This window comes from Sceloporus occidentalis, unplaced genomic scaffold, assembly GCF_023333645.1.
Source record: "Sceloporus occidentalis isolate IW3139 unplaced genomic scaffold, rSceOcc1.0.p SCAF_2, whole genome shotgun sequence".
NCBI lineage: Eukaryota > Metazoa > Chordata > Lepidosauria > Squamata > Phrynosomatidae > Sceloporus > Sceloporus occidentalis.
The window spans coordinates 179,577,967-179,605,941 of NW_028316982.1; the positions used below are offsets into that span (position 1 = coordinate 179,577,967).

Below are 27,975 nucleotides of genomic sequence, written 5' to 3' on the forward strand. Positions count from 1 at the left end.
TTTGTGCTATTAACTTCAGGAGGAATAGCAGAATATTTCCCATGTACCACATAGTTATATACATACTGCTGCCCTTTCGAAATCAAAATATTTATCCTCCAGTGATTTCAGTCATGGAAAACCCGTGCATACTTGAGAAGGTACTTTTGCAGAAGTAATTAAATACTGGTTTGGTTGTCACAGGCATTTTGATTTTAACCTATACTTTTTAAGGCACATTTGTAGACTTGTGCTGAAGTTATATTTTGCTCAGATAAGTAGAGAAAAACTGTTAGTTCTGCCAAATGTATTTTTTAAAAAGTTGCTGCTCTCTCCTATTTGAAAGGTGCAACTTTGGTGGGGAAGAGACTCTTCTTTTGCACCGATTATTCTTTTGTGGAAAGACACGTTCATCAAGAAACCACATTCATACAATCAGGGAATTCCGGTAATAGTTTTTTGTCCTGTATTTTTGAATTATTTTCTATACTTGGATATTTCCCCCCTGATAAGTCACCTGGGAAAAATAACCCAGCCTGTTTGAACTATAAAGAGTGTGAGGATCTGAAAGAACTACAGTGTGCCTGCGCCAAGGGCGGGCTTGCCATCTGCAAATTTCAGCTTCCACGGACGGCAAGCCTTGGCTTTTGCAATGGGCACGCATGCATGAGGCGGTGCATGCATGAGTGCTCACCAATTGAAAAGAATTAGACTTCAGGTCCTGTGTTTTTTTACTGTTCGTGGGAGGATCCAGAACAGAATCTCTTGCGGATAGCAAGGGCCCACGTAGTACCTTGTGTCTTAACTTCTGTTGTGTCATCCGAAACAGAATTTGGACAAATGGGAACTGGCACATAATTTTGCAGCATGCTTCTGCCTCTGCAATAGAAATGGTCCTCTTCAGGCTTCTGTCCAGTCAACTGTGTCTTTTTCTGCAATCCATTCAAACTTTCCATTTTCTTTTTCATCTGACAATCAGTATTTTGTGGCCTCATTAGGCTGTATTTGGAGGTTGTTACCACCTTTAGTGTTTAGAGATTTTTTTTTTTTTTTTGTATTTTGTGAAATTTCAAATATCTCACTCCAAGGATGCTAATTTCTCCTCCACAATTTTATCCTCTCCTTTTGGTTCCATTCCTTTTGACAGTTGCCACTTGCTGTTAGAGGTATGTCAGTTCATAGTGTGGTTATATGAGCAGCCCCTTTGTGTTTATATAGAAAAGAAATAGGCCTGAAAAGTATAGGAACAAAAAACCAAGTAAAGCTTTATTTTTGACTGTGTGTGTGTGTGTGTGTGTGTGTGTGTGTGTGTGTCATGCCATACATCCAAGGCTCTCAGGGCAGTGACAATAAAAATCAGGTTCAGTGGTTTATAACAACTTGTTTGGTTTTGTTTTATTTATGTCCCACCTTTCTCCCTGTATGGGACATACGGCCCGATTTAAAACAGTGTGAATAGTTTAAACAAACTAAAAGCTTATTAAAGAATCAAAGAATTTAACAAATCAGAACTATTTAAAACCATGTAAAAATAATTTAATGCAATTTAACATTGCAGCTTGTTGTCCAGCTACTATACTTCCATATTTTAAAGTGATTTTTGTTTGGAGCTGATTATCAAATAGAATCTGATTAACAGGCTGTACAGACCGGCATCTTTGGCAGGTCTGGGGCGGACTTGGGGAATGGCATCTACACGACGCGCGCCCTGATTCTGCCCTCAGGCCGGCGTGATGCCCAACGCTGCACCACACAATGTGCGGCATCACGGCGCTACTCTGCCACTGCATCTACATGACGCAGCACCAAAGGAGCCCCGAAAAGCTACATTGCTGATGGCTACGGTGCCCTTTCTGTGAGCTTTTTGCAGCTCCTTTTTGTGCTGTGGAAAAGCGAGATCAGGGCCGCAGCTTCCAGTTACCGCTGCCCCGATCTGGCTCTAAAAGGGTGGTCTGTAGAGCCCCAAAGATTGTTTGGGAATCATATTTACATCATAGTCATTTTGAACTGTTGGGATAGAAATGTAACAAATAAATCCCTTACATTGTTAAAAGTAATCTGGCATTCTATTCCACAGTATTATGGGAATTCAATAAAAATAAAAAAGAAAGGCTTGTTTATTCCTTGCTGTTATTTGTAATCTGTCATTTTGTGTCAATCCTGAATAAACATTAAAATTCCCAGAAATTTTGAAGATATGGAAAAATGCCACCCATGCCATTTGGGGTGGGGAGAACAGGGGCATGGCATGTAATGTAGGAGAAAAACTGAAATACATCCAAGAATTTATTTTCATATCAAGTCCAGGGCTGTGGAATTGGATCAAAATTGGAAGCAATTTTAGGAGGAATCAGTCAGTAGAAATGTACCAACTGACTGAATGTACCAACTGAAAATAAAAAACAACAACATTTGCCTAGTTGGTTGCATATTATTTCCATAGGCATCCGTTTTCTTGAGGGGGAATGTTATATTTCAATATATTCTGTATATTTTACAATCTGTCAATCTAAGTAGTCTGATGATTTACATGGTGGTGATGAAGATCCTTGTGCTAGCATTATACTACAGTAATTGTTATTTCTAATTAATATAAATTTGCCATTTATCGTATATACACAACTATAAGTTGACCTCATGTATAAGGTCAGGTTTTGGGGCCAAAATTATGGATTTTACCATGACTCATGGATAGGTTGAGGGTAAAACTTCTTAGTTTAGTATATGAAGGTACTGTTATGCATATTTTTAAAAAACACACATATAAAAACATTAGATTCATCGTTGCCAATTTCTGGGGAATTCCTCGGTAGCACTTTTATTTGTATGCATTCATGCTAAATTAACTCTATGAAGTAATTCTGATTTAAAATTTTGAGATGTATTTTTAATGGCAGAAATAAACTGGTAGGATTTACATCAGTTGACAGGGCCAAATCAGTCAATTGCAACACAGTAGTCTACTGATTACCTTGTAGCATGGCACTGTAGTAGGTAGGTAGCATCTGGGCATCTGCTCTGAATGCTTCACTTACCCCTGGTGTAAGTATAAATTACGTTCTCAGAGGAATTGAAAGTGTTTTGCGAATTTATAAATGTTTGCTGGAAAGCACTAAGTTTGATTTACATGAAGCTGAAATTGAGTACAATAAAAAGTCAGATTATTTTGTACAAGTAAAACAGTGAAAACTTTCCCTTGATTCATTGTTTCCACAGAATAGATTATGTAAATTATAAAAGTGGGACTCAAGTTGTAGTTTGCACTTCCAAGAAAATGTGAGGTGTCCAAAAAGGACAATATAAGAAGTACAGGAAAATAAGTCAAGAAAATATGTGGGAGGCTAGGTTTAGTGTTTTCAGTTAACCACTTCTGTTTGGGATATATTGTACAGATATAATATTTCTGATTAAATCAGAAGTGTTTATTATTCCTGTTGTGATACATACTTCAGAGGAAATACCAACAATGGGCTGATTTCCAAGAATAAATGTTTCGGCGGTAGTCAGGATTGAAGTGTTTTTTTGGTACTGGTCCTTTAAAAATACAAACATAGGAAGTTGATATACTGAATAAACACTTCTAGAGCTTGGGAACTACAAGGGAAATAATAAGAGGAAATGGAAATTTCTATTTTTAACTTAATGATACTTGGCTTTTGAGGGGAGAGTGGACCTGATAATTGGGGAATAAGTGCCATAACAGGAGATTCTCTGAATCTCTGGGTGGAAATTGCATGATTGGTTGTAAATATCTGATTTGATAATCTCTAGTTTTGTTGTTTATTGAAACTGATTTTCTGCAACGGTTTTGGGTAGTGATTAAAAAAACTACTGTGCCCCCAGTCTTGGGGAGGAGTTGTAGTTAAGCACATCTGCTTGGCACTGAGTTAGAAGATGGCTTGTGTAGTTGTTCACTGAATATTTGGAAATGCATTGACAGTATCATTTAATTTAACAGATTTTGAAGTGAAAACATGAAAAAATAATAATGAAGAATGAAGTATTTTTCTCAGTTTTTAATTTATTTTTTATTTAGGTATTTATATCCCGCCCTTCAGCCCTAATGGCTCTCAGGGCGGCTTACATTTATTATTTTTTAACCAGACAGTTCCCTGCCCGCAGGCTTACAATCTAAAAGACACGACACAAAAGGAGAAGGGAATGGTGAGGGGGGAGGGGATCAGGTCCAGCATTCTTCTCTCCCTCTGAGGCCTGGACCAAGGCAGATGGACCGGAGGGAGGGCTCTGCTTCTAACAGGCAAGCCTGGTGGAGCTAGCCTGCCTCTCTCTCTCCCAGATGGTGGCTGAAGGGAGGGCTGGTCCTCTTCGAGGAAGGCAGTTGGAGCTCACCTGCCTCTCTCTCCCAGATGGTGGCTGAAGGGAGGGCTGGTCCTCTTCAAGTTGTGAGAATGCCCTTAGAGAGAGACATATGCAGTACTGTAATATTCCAGGACTTAGTGCCATTGCAGAAAAGCTTTATAACTTGTTATAAAAGAACTAATGTTTATAGCTCTTACAGTTGTAAAGGTATGTTTGAAAGTGCATCACTAATGCCTGTTCTCTATCTCAGAAGCTTAAAGTGATTTGGATAATACTGCTGGTCAAAGAAAGTTGCCCCTCTTTGCATTCTTCAAATCTTACTCTGGAGTCTATTGGAAGCATATTTAGGCATGGGGGCAACAAAATGGGGGAAACCCTGTTGTGAAGTGGACTGATTACACAATGCTTGATGTGTGCTTTTGTCTAAACTAGGAAGAGTAGAAACTGTTGACTTGCCTCTGAATAGCAGAAAACTTTCTCTCAAAATTGTAGATATCCTTAATTCTGTACAGTGAGCTCTTGGTATCTACTGGAGTTTGATTCCAGGACCCCCATAGATACCAAAATCCGTGGGTGCTCGAGTCCCATTAAATATAATGGGATAGCAATATGGTGTCCTTTATATCTAAAATAGCAAAGTCCAAGTTCGCTTTTTGGAATTTATATATTATATATACTCATGTATTAGTCTAAAAATTTTAGTGGAAAAGTTAACCTAAAAAAACCTAAGTTGACTTATCCATGGGTCAATGTAAGTACTGTTCTTTGATTTGTATAAAAAAGGAACCAACCCCTGAAAGGCAAGAGTGTAATCTGTCGTGAAACCACTGACTCCCTTCTGCTCCATCGTCCATCCAGCCTTTAGTGTGAGCGCAAACAGTTATGCCTGCTGGAATTTTGTAAATTTTTTGGCATTGTTTTCCTTTGTTTCATCCTTTAGATAGATCCTTTGTAACATGCCCCTAGGTTTTACCTTTTATTTATACATGCGCCTTAGCAAAATCCATAAATTTGGCCCCAAAATCTGCCCTTGACTTATACATGCGGTCAATTTATAGTTGAGTATATACAATATTTATGCAATATTTTCAAGCCATGGATAGTTGAATCTGTGGATAAAGACTCCATAGATAAGGAGGGCTGACTGTACTTTACAGAAGGTGAGGACTTCAGTGTTCAGTGGTGAAGAACTTGAATTACGTACTTACTTTCTCTCTCTCTCTCTCACACACGCACACACATACACACACACACACAGACAAACAAGCAAGCTCAGAACAAAAAGAGTACATGGAATATACAAACTTCTTCCTCCAGGATCCAGGTTGGGCAGCTAAAAGTAATTTTGAAACATTGTTTAATTTCATCTTCCAAGTTTTATTTAGACATGTTCTTCTGGCAAGCAAAGACATTTTTATTTATACAGGCCTTTGGCAATAAAATAACTTGGAAATACATTGTCATTGGTTTAACTAGTTGTTTTTTATAGTATTTATATTTCACCTCCTTTGTATTTATGGCCCCATACAGACAGGCCAAAATAAAGTTGCTTTGGGTCACTTTGCAGGTATGCTGTTTAATTGATGCATGTGTACTAAGAGTCTGGAAGCCATGCCAAAGCCATGATCCAGTCCTAAGGACTGAAGCGCAGCTTTGGCGCAACTTCCGGACTCTTAGTATGCATGCATAATTTAAACAGCATACCTCCAAAGTGACTCAAAGCAGCTTTATTTTGGCCTGTCTATATGGGGCCTATGTTTCCTATCTTGTACTTTATTGCATTTTGCTGGTATTTTATTGTCTTTCATATGTTAGCATTAATGCTGTTAATTTGTCTTAAACATCGTTTAGTGAAAAAAGTGAGATATGATAGTACATTAGAATAAAATTACTTTATTCCCATTTACCCAATCCTTTAATTACCAGCCCCAAAGAGGGAGAAGTGTCCTAAATAGGTAGTGAGGAAAATGTTCAGTGTTTGAATGGAAAAGTCAAACCAGTAGTTTCAATATTAATGCAGTAATTAAGCTATCAGAGATCCTTTACGAATTGTTATTTAAAGATTGTTCAAGGTTGAGTTTAAAGATCATGATAGAGCATAAGGAAGGAGACAATTTATTGAGAAAATATGAGCCACCAAGTTTTTTAGGGCCATGCTGCTAAAAAAAAAAAAAAAGCACACTGAAGTTTTAATCCTCATATGCTTCATATGTTTCAAATGGTGTCTGGACTGTTTTGTCAGACTATAGGAGGGTCATGTGATTGATTATAGTTTCATACAGAAAGGGAGAGGAAGAACCAAATTCCAACCAAATAGAGAACAATGTGTCAGAAGGAAGCTTGAGCTATCACGCTCCTAGTCATAGTTGTATCATGTACAGATATAAACCTTGTTGAATTCATGCAACTCTTGATGACAGACTATTTGTTAATCCTGCAGTGAAAAGGAAGATAATGTACAGGAGCCCTGGTAGCACAGTGATTAAAAGTCGGTACTGAAGCCACAAGGTTGTGAGTTGGATCCCAGGCAGGGCTCCAAGGTTGACTCAGCCTTCCATTCTTTCATAGGTCAGTAAAATGAATACCCATCTTCTTGGGGGTATAGGCTTACAGATTGTAAACCGCTTGAGAGTGCTGAGTTCCCTATGAAGTGATATAGCAGTGTTAATATTATTGCTATAATCTAATCTCTTGGGGAAAGAAGTTTGATACAACGCAGAAACTCTGCTTACACCTTGGAGGGCAGTGCTACGCACAAGACGAATGCAACACTGATCTTAAAGGATGATCAGATTCACATGAAAGAAAATAGTCCTTGAATGTCAATAAGACTGCAACATTAGTAGTGTTTCTTTATAACACCTTTTCACCAAAAGGTGGAACATCCAACATATATAATAAAAAACAAATGAAAAAAAAACTATAAAATGCTAAAATACTAAACTAATATGCTAATGAACCTAGAAAGAATTAATCTAACATGAAGAGAAAAAAAAAACCCTGTTAACTAGTGTAGATCACTGGTCAACATAGTGAGCCCATAATGGGTTTTCTTGTGAGCAGGTTGTTCCCAGACTTCTAACTACCCAGAAAAGCTCTGCTAGATGCTCCTAAACTACTGTATATTAAATGAAATTCTAATAAGAAATTTTAATAATAAAACCAAAACAAACAGGATAACAGCTGTAAATATTTTTGTGGATGCAGATTGGTTAAAAATGAGAGTGACTTTCTCTCAAAGGTAATGTAAATGGTTTCATACAGTGCATCTAAATATTTGCTTTGGTCAGTGAGTTGAGTGCAGACGTGCCTGCTTGAGAACTACAAATGTTTACTAGTCCATTTCTCAAATGCTAACCTACATTCTATGCAAATCTACAGCGCTATATAAATAAAGCATAATAATAATAATAATAATAAGAAGAAGAAGAAGTTAGGCACATCTGCAAATTCTGGGCACCTTGTTTGGTTGGTACGGGAAGCTATTTGCTTTACATTTAGACCACTTCAATCATTTAACCAAGATGGAGAGAGTGAATGGTAGGTGCTTCTTATGACTTGTTTAGTACTCTTTGGTCCTCTGTTGTAGGGAATGTGGAATAATGCATGTATACACACAAAGAAATGTCTGACCTGATTCTTTGGAAACAGTGTGTTACGACAATAACAAAAGCATAAGCCCTGGACTATACGCTTGGCCAGGCTGTAGTTACAAAGAAGAAGGAAGTCATTATAATACTTTCAGCTCTGGAATGTGACTTCAGACTGTTCCCTTCCACTCCAGCCATAAGCAACATTTTCTGTAAATGGCTGTGAAACAACAAACCTTTTAGCTTATGTTTCCTCTTTATGACACAAACACACACACATAACAAGGTGTTGAAAACTTCAGAAATATCAAACTATTGCACAGGAGCCAAACACTTTGGTTATTTCTGTTCATGCACATGTCCACATCCTTTTTATAGAGGGTAAAATATTCTGCAGCCAGCAAGTTATATAAAAATACATGCTATTTGTTAGCTACTTGTTAGCTTAGCTCATAAACGTAACTTATACCAAATATGTACTCCATTGCTTAGAATGCCTGTTTTTTGTTTTTTAATCCCTGTAACTTCTGCTAATGAATTCTCAATATTAGCAGAAGTTACTGGGAGTAAAAATATAGGCATTCGAAGCAATGAGGTACACATCTGGTATACACTTATGCTTTGTTTATGAACTAATGCCCCATAGGTAATAAGTAGCATGTATTTTTATATAACTTGCTGGTTGTGTACTGATGCAGCTTCACTGCAGTTGTTTCTTAAAGACAGGAGTATTATCCAGCTCTGTGTGTTGCTCTTTGTAGGAGGAGCTACTTTTGCTGGCCTCCAATGGAGAGAGGCCAGGTGGCTGTTGGAGGATATTAAGTTACTCCCACCCACTTCACTTTTTAAAGTAAAAAATGAGACCAAATACGGCCACAGTTGTGGATGAAGATTATGACACCTACTTGGCCAAGTCAAGAGGAGAGGTTGCACAGCCAGCCATATTGTGCGGAAGGCAAGTAGTAAGCCGCAGGCAGTTGTTAGCTGGTAGCACAGGCATCTGTGTTGGGAACTTGGGGTTCAGGGTGCTTGCACATGGTGGCTTAGCAAATTCTGTCACAAGTGTTCTGTTTGCAGAATTTCTCATTTCTATTTGGAACTGCCTAATTTTGGGGGTGTCACCCCTGGTTCCCCCCCCCCAAAAAAAAAAACACATGGTGAATATAGACTTGTTGTGCGCCTTACCCCGGTGATGAGCTTGCCAGTAATGCCATTCTTGTAGCGCTTTGGATTGATGGTTACACCTCTTTTGATGAAGCCGTTTGGGAAGATTGGTGTGAGGGCTAAGTTGGTGAAGTGTGATATTAAGTCAACATTTCACCTTTTGCCAGTTCATCCCATGGATTTTGTGTTACTGGGTTTTTCTTTTGATTGCCCTTTTTACATGGATTTGGCACTTGCTATGGGCTATTTGATGTCATGTGCTGCATATGAAAAGTTTAGTACCAAGTTTAGTTACCAACTATGGTAAATTATGGAGGGAAATAAAAAGTGATTTGATCAAATGGAACAAACTTCAGCTTTCCATGATGGGAAGGATCACGACCATAAAGATGATGGTACTACCCAAAATGCTATATCTGTTCCAAACTATGCCCATTAAAATCCCCAGCAAATGCTTTAATGAATGGGAGAAAGATTTATCAAAATTTATTTGGAAAGGGGGAAAACCAAGAATCAAATTTAAACTACTACAAGATGTAAAAGAAAGGGGCGGTTTAAACCTACCAAACCTAAAAATATATTACGAAGCATGTTGCCTGTTATGGACCAAGGATTGGATTATGCTAGAAAACAACTCATTGCTAGATGTAGAAGCGGATGGAATACCCTTTGGGTGGCATGCATATTTGATTTATGGGAAAGGGCAACAGAATAGATCATTCGGATCACATTGTGTAAGAGGTTCACTAATTAAGGTCTGGAATAGATATAAAAAGAGAATAATCCCGAAAATACCTGGTTGGACTTCGCCACAAGAAGCATTCTATAGAAAAGAGATGTATAAAGAAGGAGATTGGATTAGGTATAATGACATCATCGACACTAGTAAATTGGATTTATTTCTAAAATCTAAAGACCAATTAAATAAAGAAGGGTGGAACATAAACTGGTTTGTCTACAAGCAATTACAAGAACAGTTTAAAGATGATAAAAAGGAATTTGGATTTGCTCCACCTCGAGATAAGTCAGAACTAATTCAATGTATGATAGATAACACCAAAATGTGATAGGGAAGCTATATAAATTGCTGTTAAGTTGGAAGAACTGGAAGAAGAATCTGGAAGAAGAAGTCGTGAAGCAACAAATGATCACATGGGCTAATAATATTGGGCACCCTATAAATTTAAACCAGTGGGGAAAAACATGGAGGAACAATTTCAAATTTACAGTCTCCCAGAATTTACGTGAAAACTTTTATAAAATGTTTTTTAGATGGTATCTAACCCCGGCCAAATTGGCGAAAATTTCCAAAAACTCAAATAATAAATGTTGGAAGTGTAAAACTGAAGTTGGGTCTTTCTACCATTGTTGGTGGACCTGCAAATTTGCCAGAGAATATTGGAACTTGATCAACAACCAAATTAATTTAATTATGGGTAGGGTAATAAAACACAACCCCGAATGTTTCTTGCTAGGGATTTTTGAAGAAGAAATTAAGGGGGGAGAGGAAAAACTGCTATTCTACTTGGTGGTAACAGCAAGAATCTGTTATGCGCAGTATTGGAAAAATCAGTCCAATCCTTCTATGGAAGAATGGATATTTAAGATATATGAAGGAATAGAAATGGATAAACTGACTCAAATCCTGAAGGATAACCCTAAAAGCAAGATTAACGATGATTGGGAAGGATTTTATAAATTTTTGGAATCCAAATGGGGTAACATTGCAATATGTTATATATAAGAGGAATATATAAATATTGTTTTTGTCTGTAACTAAAAGTGTATAATGCATTATGTTTGATAAACAACTTAAATATCTCAGTTGATGTAGGGTAGGTGGGTCTAGAGTGCTATATCTTTGTATTTTAAGAAAGGCATGTCAATCAAAAATAGAACAGATACTGGTGACAGGAAGTCATCTTTTATGTCATATGTTTGTAAATCTGTCTATGAGTGGTAGAATGAACTTGGGAAGAATAGTAGGAAGAGGAAACGAAGAAGAAGAAGATTAGGAACAGGTGAGGTGAGAAGAAAGTGTAGAGGGTTAGAGTAGGTTGCTTTAAATATCAAGGCTAGTTTAGGAGGTGGGGGTAGAGAAAGTTAGAAGTAAGAAAGTTTAAGGAAGGAAGATTAGTTGAAGGCTAAGGTAAGGGTGAGTACCTTTAGATAGGTTTCCTCTTATATATTCCGTGTGATTAAGTATGATTGTTTTGTTTGTTGTATATATTTCTTGGTATTGTTTGTCTTTGTAACTATATTTTTGTTTTATCAATAAAACTTTAAAAATTAAAAAAAAAAGTTTAGTACCTTTCTTGAATGGATCCTTAGGTGTAGGTTGGGGCAAATCAGCTGGATGATTTTTTTTGTTCTTAGGGTGATCAGGACAGTGTGCCTCCTTGATGGGTGAGGTCTATGCTATAACATCAGAATTGGGTGTATTCCTAGCTCAGAATAAGACAAAGGGACCCAGGCAGTGTTTAGTTTTTCTTGGTATGAAGTCTTATGCTGTGGAAGAGCACTGCAGGCTCCTGGGAAGAAAACATAGGGATCTGAGGGGAAGAGTTCCTGAATTTATGGGGTGTAAGAAAGCTACACTTAAGGATTCAAGAGCTCATTGTTCATTTAAATTTTCCATGTAGGGTTGTGGCAACTGGAGGTGTTTTCTGGTGGTGTTTATGTGACGCTATGTGTGGAATTTGTAAGCCCCATCATAGGATCAGGATTACACAGAGTGTTAAGGGAAATGATAGCGAGTGGTGGTCGTTCAAGAATGTATTACTTCCTTCAATAGGAATTCTTTTTGGAGTGATGTGCTGATAATTTGGGATGCCTTAAAGGTATATTTAAATGCAGTGGCTTCCATTCGTTTTGGGGTATGTTTTCATGGTCATTGGTGTCCTACATGTGGCCTGATGAGAGGCCTGAGGCAGGCTTGTTGTCATACTTGACATTTTTGGATTTTTTCCCAGTGGTCTGCCTTTTTGCCATACCAGCTTTGGCAGGGTGAGGGTGATCCGTGTTCCATTGACTAGACATGCAAGAGGGTTAACAAGAAAATCTGTACTCAGCCCCCTTATTCAGAGGCCTGGATCACTTTCTTCCATCTCCCAACATAGTATTTCAACACTTTAGGTCTACAGAGCAGATGGTGTGCATTTATCCGAGGAAGGTAATATGTTGTTAACAGTGGATTTGCAACAGGGAGTGAGGGCTCTATTGGCCAACCTGGTGACAGGGAGGGACTGCCTGTCCCTTGTCTATGGCAGGTAGTGGAGGGGAAAAAGTAGCAGGTATGGTGAACACTTTGGCACCCTTTCACTGAAGGGGAGGGCTCTGGAGAGGGCTCTGCCTCTTTAGGACCTGAGACCAGGGGGTGGGGAAGGTAGTCATGGCCCTCAATTTAAGTCCTGCAACCTGTGTGTATGCACTGCAGAAATAATCCATCTTGACATCGCTTTAACTGCCATGGCTCAGTGCTATGAAATTTTGGGAGCTGTAGCCTGAAGAGACATTTAGCCTTTTGTCAGAGAAATCTGCTGCCAAAACAAACTACAGTTCCCAGAATTCCATAGCATCGAGCCATGGCAGTTAAAATGGTGTCAAGCTGGATTATTTCTGCAGTGCGGATGCAGCTTTGATTGCTCAACAGGGTGGAGAGATGGAACTATAAGAGACAAAATATTGGAAATGGACAAGGGAAGTAGGAGCTGTGTGAATGAGGAAAATTGCTCCAAGACAGGAAGGACAGAGAGAAGACCAAAGAAGAACAAAAGCATCCTGGTGAAATGGAGGAGCACAGGAGGTAGATGGCAACATACAGAGAAAGGAGACAAACCTAGATCCAGAAAGAGTGAAAGCAGAGGGAGAGCTGTTTTGAAAAGGAAAAAAAATGTTTCTGTGCTCTTCTGAAAATTACTTCTTAGATACTTAAATTGACCAATGTGCAGAAAGCCCAGGTGGACCGTACATGACACAATTCTTTTTCCTTGACACCAGAAATCTTGTGGCCATAGGTGGCAATGGAACCTAGATGTTCCTGAGTTAGTGGGAAAAGATAGATTGTGTAGTCTCCAAAAACAAAACAAAACAAAAAAGACAAGAAACTAAACTATTATGAATCTATCCTTCTTCTCCTCATCTTGAAAGAGAGACCGGAAACATAATATAGAGACTAGTGCAACAGACTTTTAATAAAGAGATATGTGACACTCTGATGTGCAGTGTTGTTCTCCCCTGCTTTGAGATTATGAGGGCTAACGATAGAAGGGAGTGGGTTATGAGTTACTGGGCCTGCCAAACCTGTGACAGTATATATGGGTCAATCTATAAATATGAAAACATGCAATCACAGGATATCACACTATTTTACCATAAAAATAAGAAGTTTACAGAAGAACTATTATTTAACGTTCTCACTTCCTAAACATGAACTGTAAAAATATGTATGCTGTGAAGCATAATACTGGTGATCACTTTTGTCTTTGTGTCAGGCCCTGTAAAGACTGGCCTGGGAGCGGAATTGGGGCATCGCGTCCAGATGATGCACGCCCTGACTCCGTCCCAGGATGTCATGACACTGACACCTCTGGCGCTGCATGCATGCGATGCAACGCTGAAAGAGTGCTGTATAGCCCTGTCACTGTGGCTATGACATCCTTTTGAGGGCGCAAAACAGAGCCACTTTTTGCAGGTCCTTTTCATGCCCTCAAAAGACCGGATTGAGGCCATGGCATATGGTTGTCAATCTGGCTAAGAAAGGGGCTGTATGTATAGCCCCACACTTTTCTTAAATAAACCACTGTGTCTGAGAACTGATGATATTTGCTGTAGTCTTTGATAGTGTGAAATCCGGTTATTTTCATAATGACTGTTTTAATCATTACAACCTCTCATAGCAGGTAAACAAATAACTCATTTTTTTAGTTCTCTGTGGAGCAAAATATTCAGTTTGTTGTATGCTGATACTTCTTTTTAAAAAATGTACTTGGCTCAGTTTGTAATAGCAGTAAATTTCACCAGAGCCCTTTTGTTTAGAAAAAACTGGCAGGACTACATGCCATAATAATTCAACTGTTAAGCCTAGAATGTAAAATGAAATTCTTGCCTCTCTTGTTCTACAAGGTGTCTTCTAGTATACATCTCTTGACATTGTATGTACTTATCCATTCAGTAGTAGATTTGATGTTCAAATTTCAGACAAATTTTTTTTAATTACTCATAACCTATTAATGCATAGACAACAGTAGTAATCACTTAGATGAGTGCTGCACTTTTGATCCTATTTTTTATTTTTTTATGATATTTCTAGGATTACGAAGCCATTAACTTTTGCTGACTGTGTTGGTGATGAACTGCCTTTAGGATGGGAGACTGTTTACGATCAACATATTGGTGTTTATTACATGGATCATATAAATCGTGAGTAATTATTAACTATAATAAGCCTAGACTTTGATTTTAAGCATGCTTGTTCATGAAGGAATTTTGTTGAAATTGTAATGATCGCTTTAGAAAAAAGAGTAAACATTTGGAATTTGAAATTGCCTGGCTCCAACGTTTGAAATTGTCCCTTAGAGATGATTTCATGGGGATTTTTCAGTTGGTATGGTTGGGCCCCTTGTTGAAGCCCTTGTGAATTGATGGGATATGGAACTGAATGGTTTTGTTGATGTGATTACATCCAATAGTTCACTTCCCCTTTGGCAGAGCGAAATTAGCTCCTATGTGTATCTTGGACTGAAGGCATTGAGGCAAGCCAGGATAGTGACTGAAACATGAAAGGAGAAAGATTTGTGCTGATTTTGACAGCATGGGCTAGAGCTCGTCTAGCAGAACTGTTTCAAATAGTGTAGGGTGTATTACGATCTGACATTAAAAGGGACATTTGTTACGCTCAACAGCTGGCTGTTATAAATCTGAAAGATACTTTGAATGTAAGATCATGTCCAGCATGGCATGATAATACATTATTGTATACCGTTAATGGCAGTATCCACCGTCTGGCATCGTCTGGTCTGATATGTAATTGTGGAGGCCCCAGGATGCAAATAAGATGCTTGAATAAGTTTTACCAACCATTTGTGTGCTTTATCCTTGCCTTCTTAGCTTGCTACATCTGATAGTAAGTGGATGTCCAGTTGATTATTATTTCTCAATTGTTATTGAGAAAATACAAGCTGGCCCCTGTTTTAGGCCTCTCTTGAGGGAACCTAACATGGACTTAGAGGCAGAGGGCAAGTATAGGCCAGTTGTTATCAAGCCTATTTTGACCATAGTGCTTCTGTAAGTGGTTGCTGATTAATTTCTGCAATCTTAGCTGAAGATAATTTTCTATTGATTGAAGATGGTTTTCAGGCTTGATTTTGAGACAGAAACTGCCTTGTTCATCTTGATGACCTCTGTTGGGAGCGGGTTCTTTTTAGGGCTCCCGGAGGCCGTGCAGTTTGGTTGCTGCAGCCTCCATTGGGGGCAGAAAGGCATGGTGTCTTGCTGTCCCTTTGTCTAGCTGCTTAGAAACTCAACTCAAAAGAGTGTGTTGAAAACTTGGATTTATGATTCCAGTAGAATAAGAAAATTGTCTCTATACTGATTTCAAAGTGATGACAAAAGATTCAGTTGAAGCATGATTTTATTCCTCTGACCTATTTAAATTCAACTTCAGGCCTTATTTTAGTACTGACTCTGTTTTGATGGTCCTGAGGAATGATCTGTGTAAGAAGAAGGATTTGTGGGCACAAATTGTGGCTACTGTATATAGTCATGTATAAGTCTAGAAATTTTGGTCAAAAAATTAACCCAAAAAACATGGTTCTACTTATCCATGGGCCACTGTAAGTCCTGTACTTTAACTCATAACCTCCTTTCTCTGAGTAGAGAGGCAAAAGGCAAATGCTTTGTCCTTCCTGAGAGCACCTGAAAGAAGCACCAACCCTCTCTATTCTTTCATTCATCCAGCCTTTAGGGTGAGCACAAACAGTTACGCCTGCCAGAATTTTATAAGTTCTTTGGCATCATTTTCCTTTGCTTCATCTTTTACATCCTTTGTAACATGTCCCTAAGTTTTAAGTCCCTTGACTTATCTGAGGGTCATTTCAAAATCCATAATTTTGGCCCCAAACCTGCCCTCAACTTATATGTACATGAGGTCAACTTATAGTCGAGTATATAGGGTAATTTTCTTGGATTTCTCAGCAGGTTTTGTTGTTGGGTTAAAATTGTAAATGAACAGCACTTCATCTACGCAGAGTACTGTTTCCAGGAGGTGGTGTTTAGTATTCTGTGGTGATGGCTTGTTTCCCATGTTCTTTAGCATTGACATGAAACCACTGGGAGGGGGCACTGAGAGGTTTGAAGGGCAGGGCCATGAGTATGTGGACAGCAGCCAACCACAGCTCTCTTTTTAATTGGATTCAGATAAGGCAGTGGAATGGCAGAATCAGTGCATGAAATCAGTAATTGGATGGTTAAGGCCAGTAAGCTAAAACTCAATCCCAACAACATGAAAGTTCTCTGGATAAGTGGGCTCATCTACTAAAAGAGATTATGTTCAACCTATTGCATTCCCCGTAAAAGATCAAATCCATAGTCTGAGGATACTTTGTCGAAGGTGGATTCATTGTTGAAGGTGGTCATCCAAGCAGCTTTTCAGAGGAGTCCTTTCATCAGCTTTAGGCCTTTCATCAGTTTACGGTATGTCTCCTGTGTCCTGTCCTGATCAGAGTTAGATTGATCACATTTATCCATTCTTTATTAATGCTTAGGTATTGATTGGTGTATTTAACATAGTACTGCGTTCAAGAATGGTTTGGAGAATTCAGTCAGTTTAAATTTCAGCTTCCAGCGTGTTGACTTGCAGAGCACTTAACTGGTTGTCAAAGAAATGACAAGAGAGATTATTGCTTTCATAGCTAAATGGATTTGGATACAGTAACCTAAAGGAACACGAGCTCTGATTCCAGCCGATACCATATGCATTGTGATCCTGGAGCCCTTGCCATTGAGATAAGGCAGTGGTAAACAGAAAAAAACACTAATTTTGCATCTACATTATTAATGCAGTTGGATACCCCTTTAACTGTCATGGCTCAATACTAAGGTATTTTGGGATTTGCAGTTTTGCAAGCTATTTAGCTTTTACTGTCAGAGCATGCTGGTGCCACAACAAACTACAAATGTCAGAGTTGCATAGCATTCAGCTATCTTAGTTAAAGCAGTATCAAACTGCATTAATTCTGCAGTGTGGCAGTAGCCTACTTCTGGATGGATGTCTGAAAAGGCACTCTTGCATTGCTGCCTGCATTAACTCTCAAAGGGCTTGGCATCCAGGCGAGAATCTCTCCAGTGTGGGTTGACCCCTTCTCCCAGTGACTGACCAGCCTGGCTCCAACATTCTTTACATTCTCACTGGCAATATTTTAATTTCCTAGAGTTTTTTTAAAAATGTATCTTACAATCTTTTAACATGTTATGTTTTCTTTTAATTTATTATGGAAATTCTGCAGAAAGGCAGTTTGTACCCCTTTCAAATAAAAATTAGAAAACTGAATTGAAATATATATTTTAAAAATTACTAGTTGGAGTCAGTGTAAGGGTCAAATTAGCTTTGATGTGGGAGCCTTGGACTGGACATTCCATCATCCTTTATTTTTCCAAAACACACAAGCAGAGGGCCCTAGTTGGAATTAGGGAGGAAGGCAGTTGAGGTGTTTTACCCCCTCCTATGTGAAGGAGGAAAATAGATCTAAGAGGGGGATTTTAACTGGGGAAACGTTATAGGAAGTAGTGTAGACTCCTTCTGCAGTGCAATCATGATCCAAACTAGAAGGTGCCATGGCTGCTTTTTGTAAGAATCATATGTTTGAGCTACTCACACAAAATGTCTGTGTCATGTTTAGTTGATGTGTGGAACTCAGATGTAAAATGCCATTTTGAGGTAAATCAGACAAACTGGAGGTTGCTATGTTTGGTTTGTTCATGTGTGCTCACATTTTCTGTATGGAGAACAAAATGTGCATGGTAGTATGTGGAACTGTTTTCTTTACCTTACTGTATCTTTCACTTGGGGTACTTTTGCGGTTTACAGACTGCCCCTTTGGGGTGATCTGTTCCCACCCCATTCCCTGCCGGATCGAGGCCTCAGCTGCCACTGCGGCAGCCTCCGAGGCCCTGATCCGCCGCTTTCCAGGCCGCGGGGAAGCGGCAAAAGGCTGCTTCCCCGCGGCCTGGAAAGGGGTGTCCTTGGGGCTTCATGTCCCAAGGACACCCAACGGTGGTGGGGACAAAAAGAAAGGGGCCACTTGGCCCCTTTCTGATTTGTGTCGCTGGTGCAGACGTCTAAAGGCTGCACCCAGCGATGCAAAGCTGGAAGGAGCTCCGAAACAGAGCTCCTTCTGGCACCGCGGAAAGGGCGCCCCAGGCGCCCTCGCACGGCGCCAGGACGTCACTTCTGCGCCGGTCTGTTTGGAGGTAGCGCAGTCGTGACGTCACAATGGCGGCACCCATGTAGCATGGGCACCGCCATTTTGTACGTGCCGAGCACGTACTTTTGCTACGTGTGGAACGCGCCTTTGAGTCCAGTTTTAGTGCATTCTGGAATTGCAGCTGGGCTATAAAAAGTGCCCGCTGCAGAGATAGAGGTGTGTGTGTGAGAGAGAGACGGAGAGACAGACACACAGCCAGAGAGAAGGATCTTCTTCATTTCAGATCTTGGAACAAGGAATTAGCATGCACCAAAAGAGGTACTCTCTGTTTGCCACTTCTGTATTTGGAGAGATTTTTTTTCATCTTCATATACTTATTGAGGTATACATACACTGTAAAACACAAGTGTGGGCAGGCTGCCACGTAAACTTGAAGTAGCTTTCAGTGATGATGGCCTCTGGATTGTATTGACATGTCAATGGCTGAGTCAGCATGTAAAACTAAAGCATAACTTAGTGCTAAGTGAACAAGTCTTAGACTTGTGCACTTCTCCTTTCCCACGTTGTTTGGCCATGATGAGATCAGACCTGTCCACTTGAGTGGTCAGCTAAGTACACAGTCTCTTGCTGTGTTCGACCTTTGACAAATTATGGCTAGTTTTAGCTATGGCTTATCAGAACAAGGTAGTTTTAAAGTGTTATTTATGTTCCTGGCTTGTTCAGGTGCAAAGTTAAGAGTAACTGGGAAAAATGTCCATATGATTAAAAAAAATCTATATGATAAAAATTGTCATATGAAATCAGTTACACTAGCACATCTAAACTTACAATGCTAGGCTAGGGCATAGTTGTGTTCACACTGTCCCATTTGCTGAAAAGCAAACAGTTGTGCTGCTCTGAGTTTAGAATTCATATTTTACAGTCAATTGCATTTAGATTAAGTTAGTTTATTTCTTTTATATTTTTGACCGGAAATTGATATAGTTAATGTGGCATGTCTTTTTCTTTTTTTTAAAAAAAATATGGCTGCTTATTTCACCACTTATTGTATTTGAACACTTTTTCTCAACAGAACTCACACAAATTGAAGACCCAAGAGAGCAATGGAGAAGAGAACAGGAGCGCATGCTAAAAGAATATTTAATTGTTGCCCAGGAAGCACTTAATGCCAAAAAGGAAATTTACCAAATTAAGCAGCAACGTTTTGAGCTAGCACAAGAAGAATATCAGCAGCTGCATAAAATGTGTGAGGATGACAGTCGTTCTTATGCTAGCTGTAAGTTTTACTTTTCCTCTCCAAATAGTGCACGCTTCTACTTGTTTATTCATAGCACATGCACACGATCCCTGTAGCATCTTAGTTGTCCACCCTGATTTCTCCCCAGGGCTTTGCAACTGGGTTGCAGACTCCCCCCCCCCCCCCCACTCTTTAAAACAAAACAAAACCTCAAATTTCATTGATAGGAAGAGTGGAGGATCTTGATTTTTTTTTTCTTCCTTTCCCACAAACCAATATATTGTTGGGACTGTCATTTCTTTAAAGGATTGTATGCATATTGTACTGGGTTGGAATCTGAGACTTTGTTTCTGTTGTGTTTATTTAAAGCACTATCTCTCTTACAAGCGTTCTACATCATTTCCCATTCTATATATATTAACTTGAAGTGAAAGCTTGATTAAAACACAATCTCACATAAAAGAAAGCTTGCTTTTTAATTCTTTGGAATTCAGAACAATATGATATTTACATAATAGTAAGTTGGATATAGAGTACATGTTCTACAGCTGAGCTATAGTGATTCAGTGGGAACGTCAGCCCTCCTCATTTGCAGGGGTTAGGGAAACAGGACTCCTGCCCACCTTCTCATCCAATGCCTGGGACAGCTGTAGTCAGCTTTCCCAGGCATGGGAGGGACCAGAGGAGCCCGCGTGCGAGTCCTGCCCACCTTGTCTGATGCCTGGGACAGCTCTGGGAAGCTGTTCCAGACATCAGAGGAGGAGGTGGGAGGGGCTGATGTTGGGGCTTCCCTGTCCCCTCTGATCGCAAATAACCAAATTTGTGAATGCCAAGTCAGCGAATGTGAAGGGCCAACTGTACATGCAACTAACTCACTCGTTCTGCACATAGATTACAAGGATTGGTTTGTGTGTGGGAGTCACAGGGTTTCTGATAACGAAGTAAAACTGAAGGTTAAAATTGCGATTTAAAGGCCTAAATCCCTAAAAATAGTAGATCCCGTGATCTTGGCTGCTAAGCCGGGTCAACCCTAGTTAGTACAGTGGACCATTCTTATCTGTCCCTACCCCTCCCCCCCCCCCCCCCCCCGAATGGCAAAACCCACAAGTTCCTTGGTGTTGAATGGGTGCATGCCCACGCACAGCCATTCTGCCGGGACTGTGTGCACACATGGCCATTGAAGTCAATGGTTGGGGCGGGCATGCTGTACTTGGATGGGATACCAAGTGCTGTAGGCTATATTTCAGAGGAAGGAACTGGCAAAACCACCTCTGAGTATTCCTTGCCTAAAATACCTCCTATGAAATTCAGGTTGACAGGTGACTTGAAGGCATGCACACACTAACAAAATAATATTTTGTGCTAAATCTGAAAGGTCAAGAATGCAAGCCCCAGAGCACTAGAGAATCCCATCATATTTGTGTGTGCAATGCAGAGTATGATTGTTTTCCTGCTAGGTGAAGGCAAAAGGGGGAAATCTTGCACATGTGAAGCAGCTGAACTGTCTATATCGTTCAGAATATAGTTTGAATTAAAAAGGCTTAAAGCAGCTGCTGATTCTTTGCACTATTGAGAAATATACAAGTGTTAATATGTGGAATGTTGAAAACATGTATACGAACAGTCTTACAGCATTTCTGTTCCCTCTGGCTCCTTCATGCTTGTGTCCTGTGTTGCTGCTGCAATTTTTCTAAGAAAGTTGCATTCCTTCTCTTGTGAGATGTAAATGGCACCAAACATGTCAGAAATAGAATCAGGAAAAACAGTTTAGTTATAATTAATGCTTTACAATATGAGTCATTCTGTTTTTATAAAATGTTTTTCCATAGTTTTCAAAACTGCCAGTAGGTCTCTAAAACTAGCTATTGAAGGTTGTCTTGAACAAGGACACTTCTTTATTTATTTGGCAGAAATATGAAAGAACCAAGGTCTGTCTTTCCTTAATTTGATTGGGCTGTGTTGCAGTTCCTCTTGAGCTTAGAGACTTTCATTACAGACTGCAGAAGCCTTAAACGGAATAATCCTTCGGCTTTTGCTTAAAATATATCCATGTCAGAGATATAAATCCTGGTTTATTTTAACTCTTTTTCAAAATGCCACTACTGTATAGAGAGTGTTTTTTCTTCATGATAGAATTTCAGAATCCATTCTTAAATTGTGTTTGAGGTATGCATATTTTTCATATATAAGTACCTCTGAGATCAAAAGAGTTCATTAATTGTGCATAGGATCACAACTTTCATGAGACTTATTTGTAGACATGTTCTCATATTTAGATTTTTGTACTTTGGAAATCTTGCTAAAAAGTTACTATTCTTCATTTTCTTATATATTATTTTTGCCCATGGATCCTTTCTTCGGTAGATACAGTCTTTTCTTTTCTCATTGGTATATCACACCAAATACACTTATGAAACAACCTTATTGTTCCAGCTTCCTACCCAGAGTGTGCTATGAAAATAGATATGCATATCTTACTTACCGATAGTAGTTCCAAGAGTAGTAACTAGTAATAGTTCATCCAATAATAAAAATATTCAGCTATAGGAACAAGCATAATCTGTTCAATCCAGAATATAATTAAATGGACTTTGTACCTAATTTACTCCATTTATGTTACAGGAACATGTAATCCTTCTTTACTTGCCCTAAATTGAATGCCTTGCCAATGAAAATTTCTCAGGCTCTTAAAAAAATAATGCAGGAATGTCTCAGTGTATTTTATTAGATATAGTTTAGGTGAGGCTGTTTTCATATCAGTTCAGGATCCATTCACATGTCTGTTTATAAGACATATCACAAAAGAGTTATAGTACTTTGTCCCTTAATTTCCATGTGGTAAAACTGCTTTGTGAAAATGCACTCACATGATAAAAGTGCAGGTAAATTGCAAGAAATATCTTATGTTCCATCTTATACTACTAAGCCACTTATCCAAAAGGTTATTTCCTGTGCTTTGTGAAATACTTTGAGAGTACTTATAGGATATCAAGATTTCTGAATTTAGGGCTTCTCTGTTATGAACTGTTCTTTAATTCTACAATTCCCATTGTATTTCCTCCATCAGTATTGCTTAAATTTGTCTTCTACTTGCAGAGAATTTGTCTTTTAGCTGTGAATAGGACTGGTGCTAATATACTGGTTGGATCACTTACAGAGACAAATAAGTCTACATTTTTGTTTTTTGAAAAATGGTTAATATTTCTTTACTTTTGTAAAATATTTTTCTAAGGCTCTTTCTTACTCTAAATTGTTCGCTAATCTCCAAGTAAGTACATTTTAGGCATCTTGATGAAGAAATTGTCAAATATAACAGACTCAGGGTTATGAAGGCTACAAACTGTCACATTTGCTAAGCATGCATGCGTGTGTGTGTGTGTGTGTGTGTATCTCCTAAGAGGTATATCATAATCTCTCACTACTTATGAAATCTGTGATGATAGTGGTATTAAAACTAAAGTATACACATCTGAAATGTGTACAAGCTAGGGTCAAAACTAAATGAAAATTTGTCCTAAGCATGGAGATTTCCCCCCGTGTCTAGATTATAAAATATTTTAAAATCTTGATTATAAGAGGGATTATAAAACTGTTGTGATGCGTGAGCAATGTGATTCTATTATGCTACCTTAGCTTTGTCTGAATAAGAGATTCCTGTGGAAAAACTAAGCAAGATTCAGAATTTATTTTGAACATCATGACATTTTTCATTTGTTCAGCATTTTCGGGATTTTCAACTAATACCAAATATGATCCATGTCAGATTAAAGCAGAAATAGCAAGCCGACGTGACAGAGTGAGTAAACCTTTTTTATACTTAAAACTAAATGTCTACTTGTTGATACAACTAATTAAGAATATTGACTGAAAACTGGCACAGTAATATTGGCATCTCTGATACTTGCACAGATTTTGTATCTGATCATTTGATTTTATTCTTTTTTATATCTTGCAGAAAAATAATGCAATCCTAAAAATAAATAAAACAAACATTTAAAAAATAATTTGAGCGTGGACTTCTGACATTTCCTTCTAGGCAGAGATCCCCAGTTCTACCTGGATATGGTAGCAACTGAACCTGGGATCTTTGCTTTTAAAACATGTGCTCCCTATTGAGGTTAGCTCTTTCTCTGTGGCTTAACATCAAAACACACACACATACACACAACATAATGTGCAGCTGTGTTTGTGTGGGGCAAAACCCCCAAACCTAATACAGTCACTATGTCCTCTTGTTTAAACACTGTGAGAGGAATGTACTGTGAGAAATAGGTGCATTTCCTCTAGTAAATCTTAAAATGTGAACATATTACTAAATCTTGGTGTGAAAGGCAATGCTATTTTTATGTTTCTATGCAATCCAGTCTTTTACAAGAAATAAATATAGTAGTGGTTCTATAGGAAGGAATAGGTATTTAGAAGTGACTGACTACTGGAAGAGTCTGGCACAGGGGTCACAGGGAAAGTTAGAATCCCAGTAGTAATTTCTCTTCATAAAATGATTGGTAAATATTGGAATAGAAAGCACATGATGCCTGTCATTTTTAAGATACACTTGTGTTTTCACAACTAATTTTATTACAAAAAAAATCTACTATCTACTTTGGTAGGATAGAAGGGGGTCACTGGACAGAAAATCATGATATAGTTTTAATTACGCTCTTTCAATGTGTGTATGCAATCAGATGCATAATTTGTATTTCCACTTTCCTCTGGTCAGTTTCTAAATATAAAATTTTTCACATTGGAGAGCTAAACCCAACATGAAACTGGGAAGCCTCACATGAAAACTGGGAAGCTCTGTACCACAACCTAGGAACCAAATTGTAATTTAAAGAAAGTATGGATAATTAATTGCAGGAGTTAAGTGTGTTCATGCATTTTTTTTTTAAAAAAACACCTTTATTTCTGTCTCAAGCTTTCCAGATTAAAGCGAGAATTGACACAGATGAAGCAAGAACTACAGTACAAAGAGAAAGGAGTAGAGACACTACAAGAGTGAGTTGAAATGTTGCAGGACAATCAGAGTACTGCTTCATTCTTGGTAGTGTAGTGTAGATACAAACAGAGTTAGCGTATCAGCCACTAGTGTGCTAATTTTTGTGCCTTACCCCAAATGCTGCAAATAATAGTTACATTTCTTCTGAGAATTTTATCATGGGTGTGGTATTAACTCAAGTTATAGTTTTGTCTTGGTATGATTATAGCTTAATTTTCATAAATCAACTTTTGACCTCATTGGCCATCATTCAGCTTAGAAGGATAAACTGGCTTCTGTTTTTCCATCCATGGCTCCCTTCTTTATCTAGAGCAGGGTTGAAAAGTCTGTTGCTTGACAGATACCTACCGTTGTTGGCCAAAAATCATTCAAGGAGTCAAGGAGGGATAAACCAAGGGGAAGTGGGTTGTAGAATGCAAGAAGGATGGCTTTGCCCACTATTTCCCCAACTGCCACTCGCCAGAGCCACTTTGGGCCCCAGTTAATTGCATCAACAATAGATTCCATACATCTGAGCTTAAGGATCAAGATTTATTTGAGACTGAATATTTCTTAACCTGAAATAGCTTTTTGGTTTATGTTTATATAAAAGGATTGACCGTAAGATGTCAAATGCTCACATGAATTATAAACTGGATGAAGCCCAAGCGATAATGAATGAGCTTCGAAGCATCAGAAAGGCTATATGTATGGGTGAAAGAGAGAGGCAAGACCTAATGCAGGTAAGCAACTCTGACCTAATACTAGGGATGAGAAGAACATACAGTACATAATTATTTGTTCTCGGACCAAAAAACAAGTTTTCTAACAGTCAGAAAAGAATGATAGACCGGTGAAATGTTTGCATAATTTTCTTCTGATATTTGACATGCTGAAATGTTGCGGAGAAATTATTCTGCAGAGAAAAACAGGTTTTTTGCACAGGAAGACAACATGTTTTTCTCCACAGAATATTTTCTCTTCAGTACTTTGTTGCATTTGGATATTGGCAGAATACTGTGGAGGGATACTTATTTTCTCCTGCAGTTCAGAAGAGGACTGGTGCAGTGGTAAATAACATCATGAGCCAGGGCCTTGAGCCATGGAGTGCTGTCATCTCATTTCCTATCTCATGAAGATAATACAGTCAGCCTTCCTTATCCACAGATTTATTTTTTTTATCGACAAATTCAAGCATCCACTGCTTGAAAATATTCCCAAAAAGTATAAATTCCAAATAGCAAACCTTGATTTTCCATTTTATATAAGGGACACCATTTTACTGGGCCATTGTATTTAGTGGGACAGGAGAGAAAGCAGAAAAAGACCTGGGTTTTGTGGACTCAGTTTAAACTGGTTTAAATCTTACCTTTCAGACAGATCTTTTGCGGTGGTTACTGGAAACCAGGTTTCTGACCCTCTCTTGTTATCTGTTAATAACAACAACAACAGATTGACTTACTGTTATATAATCAACTATACGTCGAAAAATTTATGCCCCAAAATGGACTCCAAAATCATGGGTAGACTTATATATGGGGCAATGAGTTAATGTTTATACATTTCCTGAAAGAAGGAAGTGCCCACCTTCCTCTGTAGCCTTATAATGGCTCCCTGTTTGAAGCCCTGACACACACTCTCCTCTCTCCCTCTGTGTGTGTGTGTGTGTGTGTGTGTGTGTGTGTGTGTGTGTGTGTCTTTATTTTCCCTCAGCTTTCCCATGCAGCCAGAGCTAACAAGCTGCTGCTGAGGCAAGGGACACAAACACACAGAGAGTATGCCCTGGCTTGTACCCCGTTTTGCCTGGAAATCCTGGGGGTAAAAGGCAGAGAGAGAGAAAGGTCTGTCCTCTTTTTTGCAAGCTATGAGCCTTGGGAGTCCTGGGATGAAGGGTGGAGAGAGAGAAAGGTCTGTCCTCCTTTTTGCAAGCTATGAGCCTTGGGAGTCCTGGGGGTGAAAGGCAGAGAGAGAGAGAGAGAGAGAGGTCTGCCCTCTTTTTTTTGCAAGCTATGAGCCTTGGGAGTCCTGGAGGTGATGACGAGAGAGACAGTGGGGTATGTCCTTTTCGCAAGCCATGAGCTTTGGAGATGCTTCTGGATGCTTCTGAGACTGATGCTTGGGAGAGGTCCAGAGAGGGAGATATAAGGAGGGAAGTGGTGCTTTGTTTCCCCCTTTAGATCTTTTGTAACATCCTCCAGTGTTTGACCGTCGACTTATCCATGGGTCATATCAAAATCGATGATTTTGGATCCAAAAACTGCCCTCGATTTATACATGAGTATATACGGTATATTATAGTCTAATCATGTTGAAGAAAAGAGTAGTTTTAATTACATAACATTCACCTATTCATATGCTATTTTATAGTTCATGAGTTATCTGCGTTTTTCTGCATTGTACAGATTTGGGAAACCTATTCACACCTATTAGTTGATTGTTGAATGAACTTCAAAGCATTGGGGTTTAGGAGGAAAAAAAGAGTGAAAGTTATGTAAACTCAGAATGTTAAGTATAGTAAAGTGGACAATATTTCCCCAGAAAAGTGAAACAGCTACCCTGTAATTTAGATATTCCCACTGCAGTTAATTGTCTTAGAGTAGATGGCCATGACTCATTCCTGAGTAGGTTTTGGAAAACTTAACTGTTGTTAAATTTGATGTCCAATTGAGGGGGATATAGATGAGAGATGTTTCAGACAGGGCAGGAAGGGCTAGTCTGGTCTAAATAAAGTATGGTGGTTAAAGTGATGTCATAAATAGAACAATATTGTCATTTTTTCTGTGTGATTTTGAAGGAAGAATTTGAATTTTGCCACTTTGTGGCCTGCTTAAAAATTTAGAGTTATTCATGTAGTCAATATTATATTGTTTTAATGAAATTGTTAATACAGTATTGTTATAATGAAATGAAAAAAAAATGATTAAAAAAAAGAACTGTAAGAAATTAATAAGAATTATGTGAGCAATTTTGCTAAAGATTTAATCTTACATTGTGTGGGAATAATTTACCAACTATTTTGTACTAGTGTTGCAGTGATGTCACCTGTGGAATGAAAAATCATACATGAATTGCTTGTTCTGTTTGGTATGACAAGGTTTCATAACATAACTGAAAAAGAAACTGGAGTGCAACCTCTCATTTACTGTTCCTGATAGTTTGCTTAAAATGAGCATGAGAAATAATATAATCTTCTTGGTCATAAATAGTAAGCAACTTAGCTATTTAAAAGAAAATGATACACATCCAGTTGTTATAGCTGGAGTGAGAACTGACACTCAAATGCTC

General features: G+C 38.6%; 1 protein-coding gene across 1 annotated transcript in view; it reads left to right on the forward strand.

Moving 5' to 3' along the window:
* Nucleotides 1–27,975, forward strand: part of WWC3 (WWC family member 3) — an 81,959-nt gene that overhangs the window by 13,162 nt on the left and 40,822 nt on the right. Inside the window, exons 2-6 of the mRNA XM_089511594.1 lie at nt 14,365–14,474; nt 19,548–19,751; nt 23,432–23,508; nt 24,631–24,710; nt 25,304–25,433. Of these exons, the coding sequence (XP_089367720.1) occupies nt 14,365–14,474; nt 19,548–19,751; nt 23,432–23,508; nt 24,631–24,710; nt 25,304–25,433 (601 nt within the window). The remainder of the gene's footprint in view (nt 1–14,364; nt 14,475–19,547; nt 19,752–23,431; nt 23,509–24,630; nt 24,711–25,303; nt 25,434–27,975) is intronic.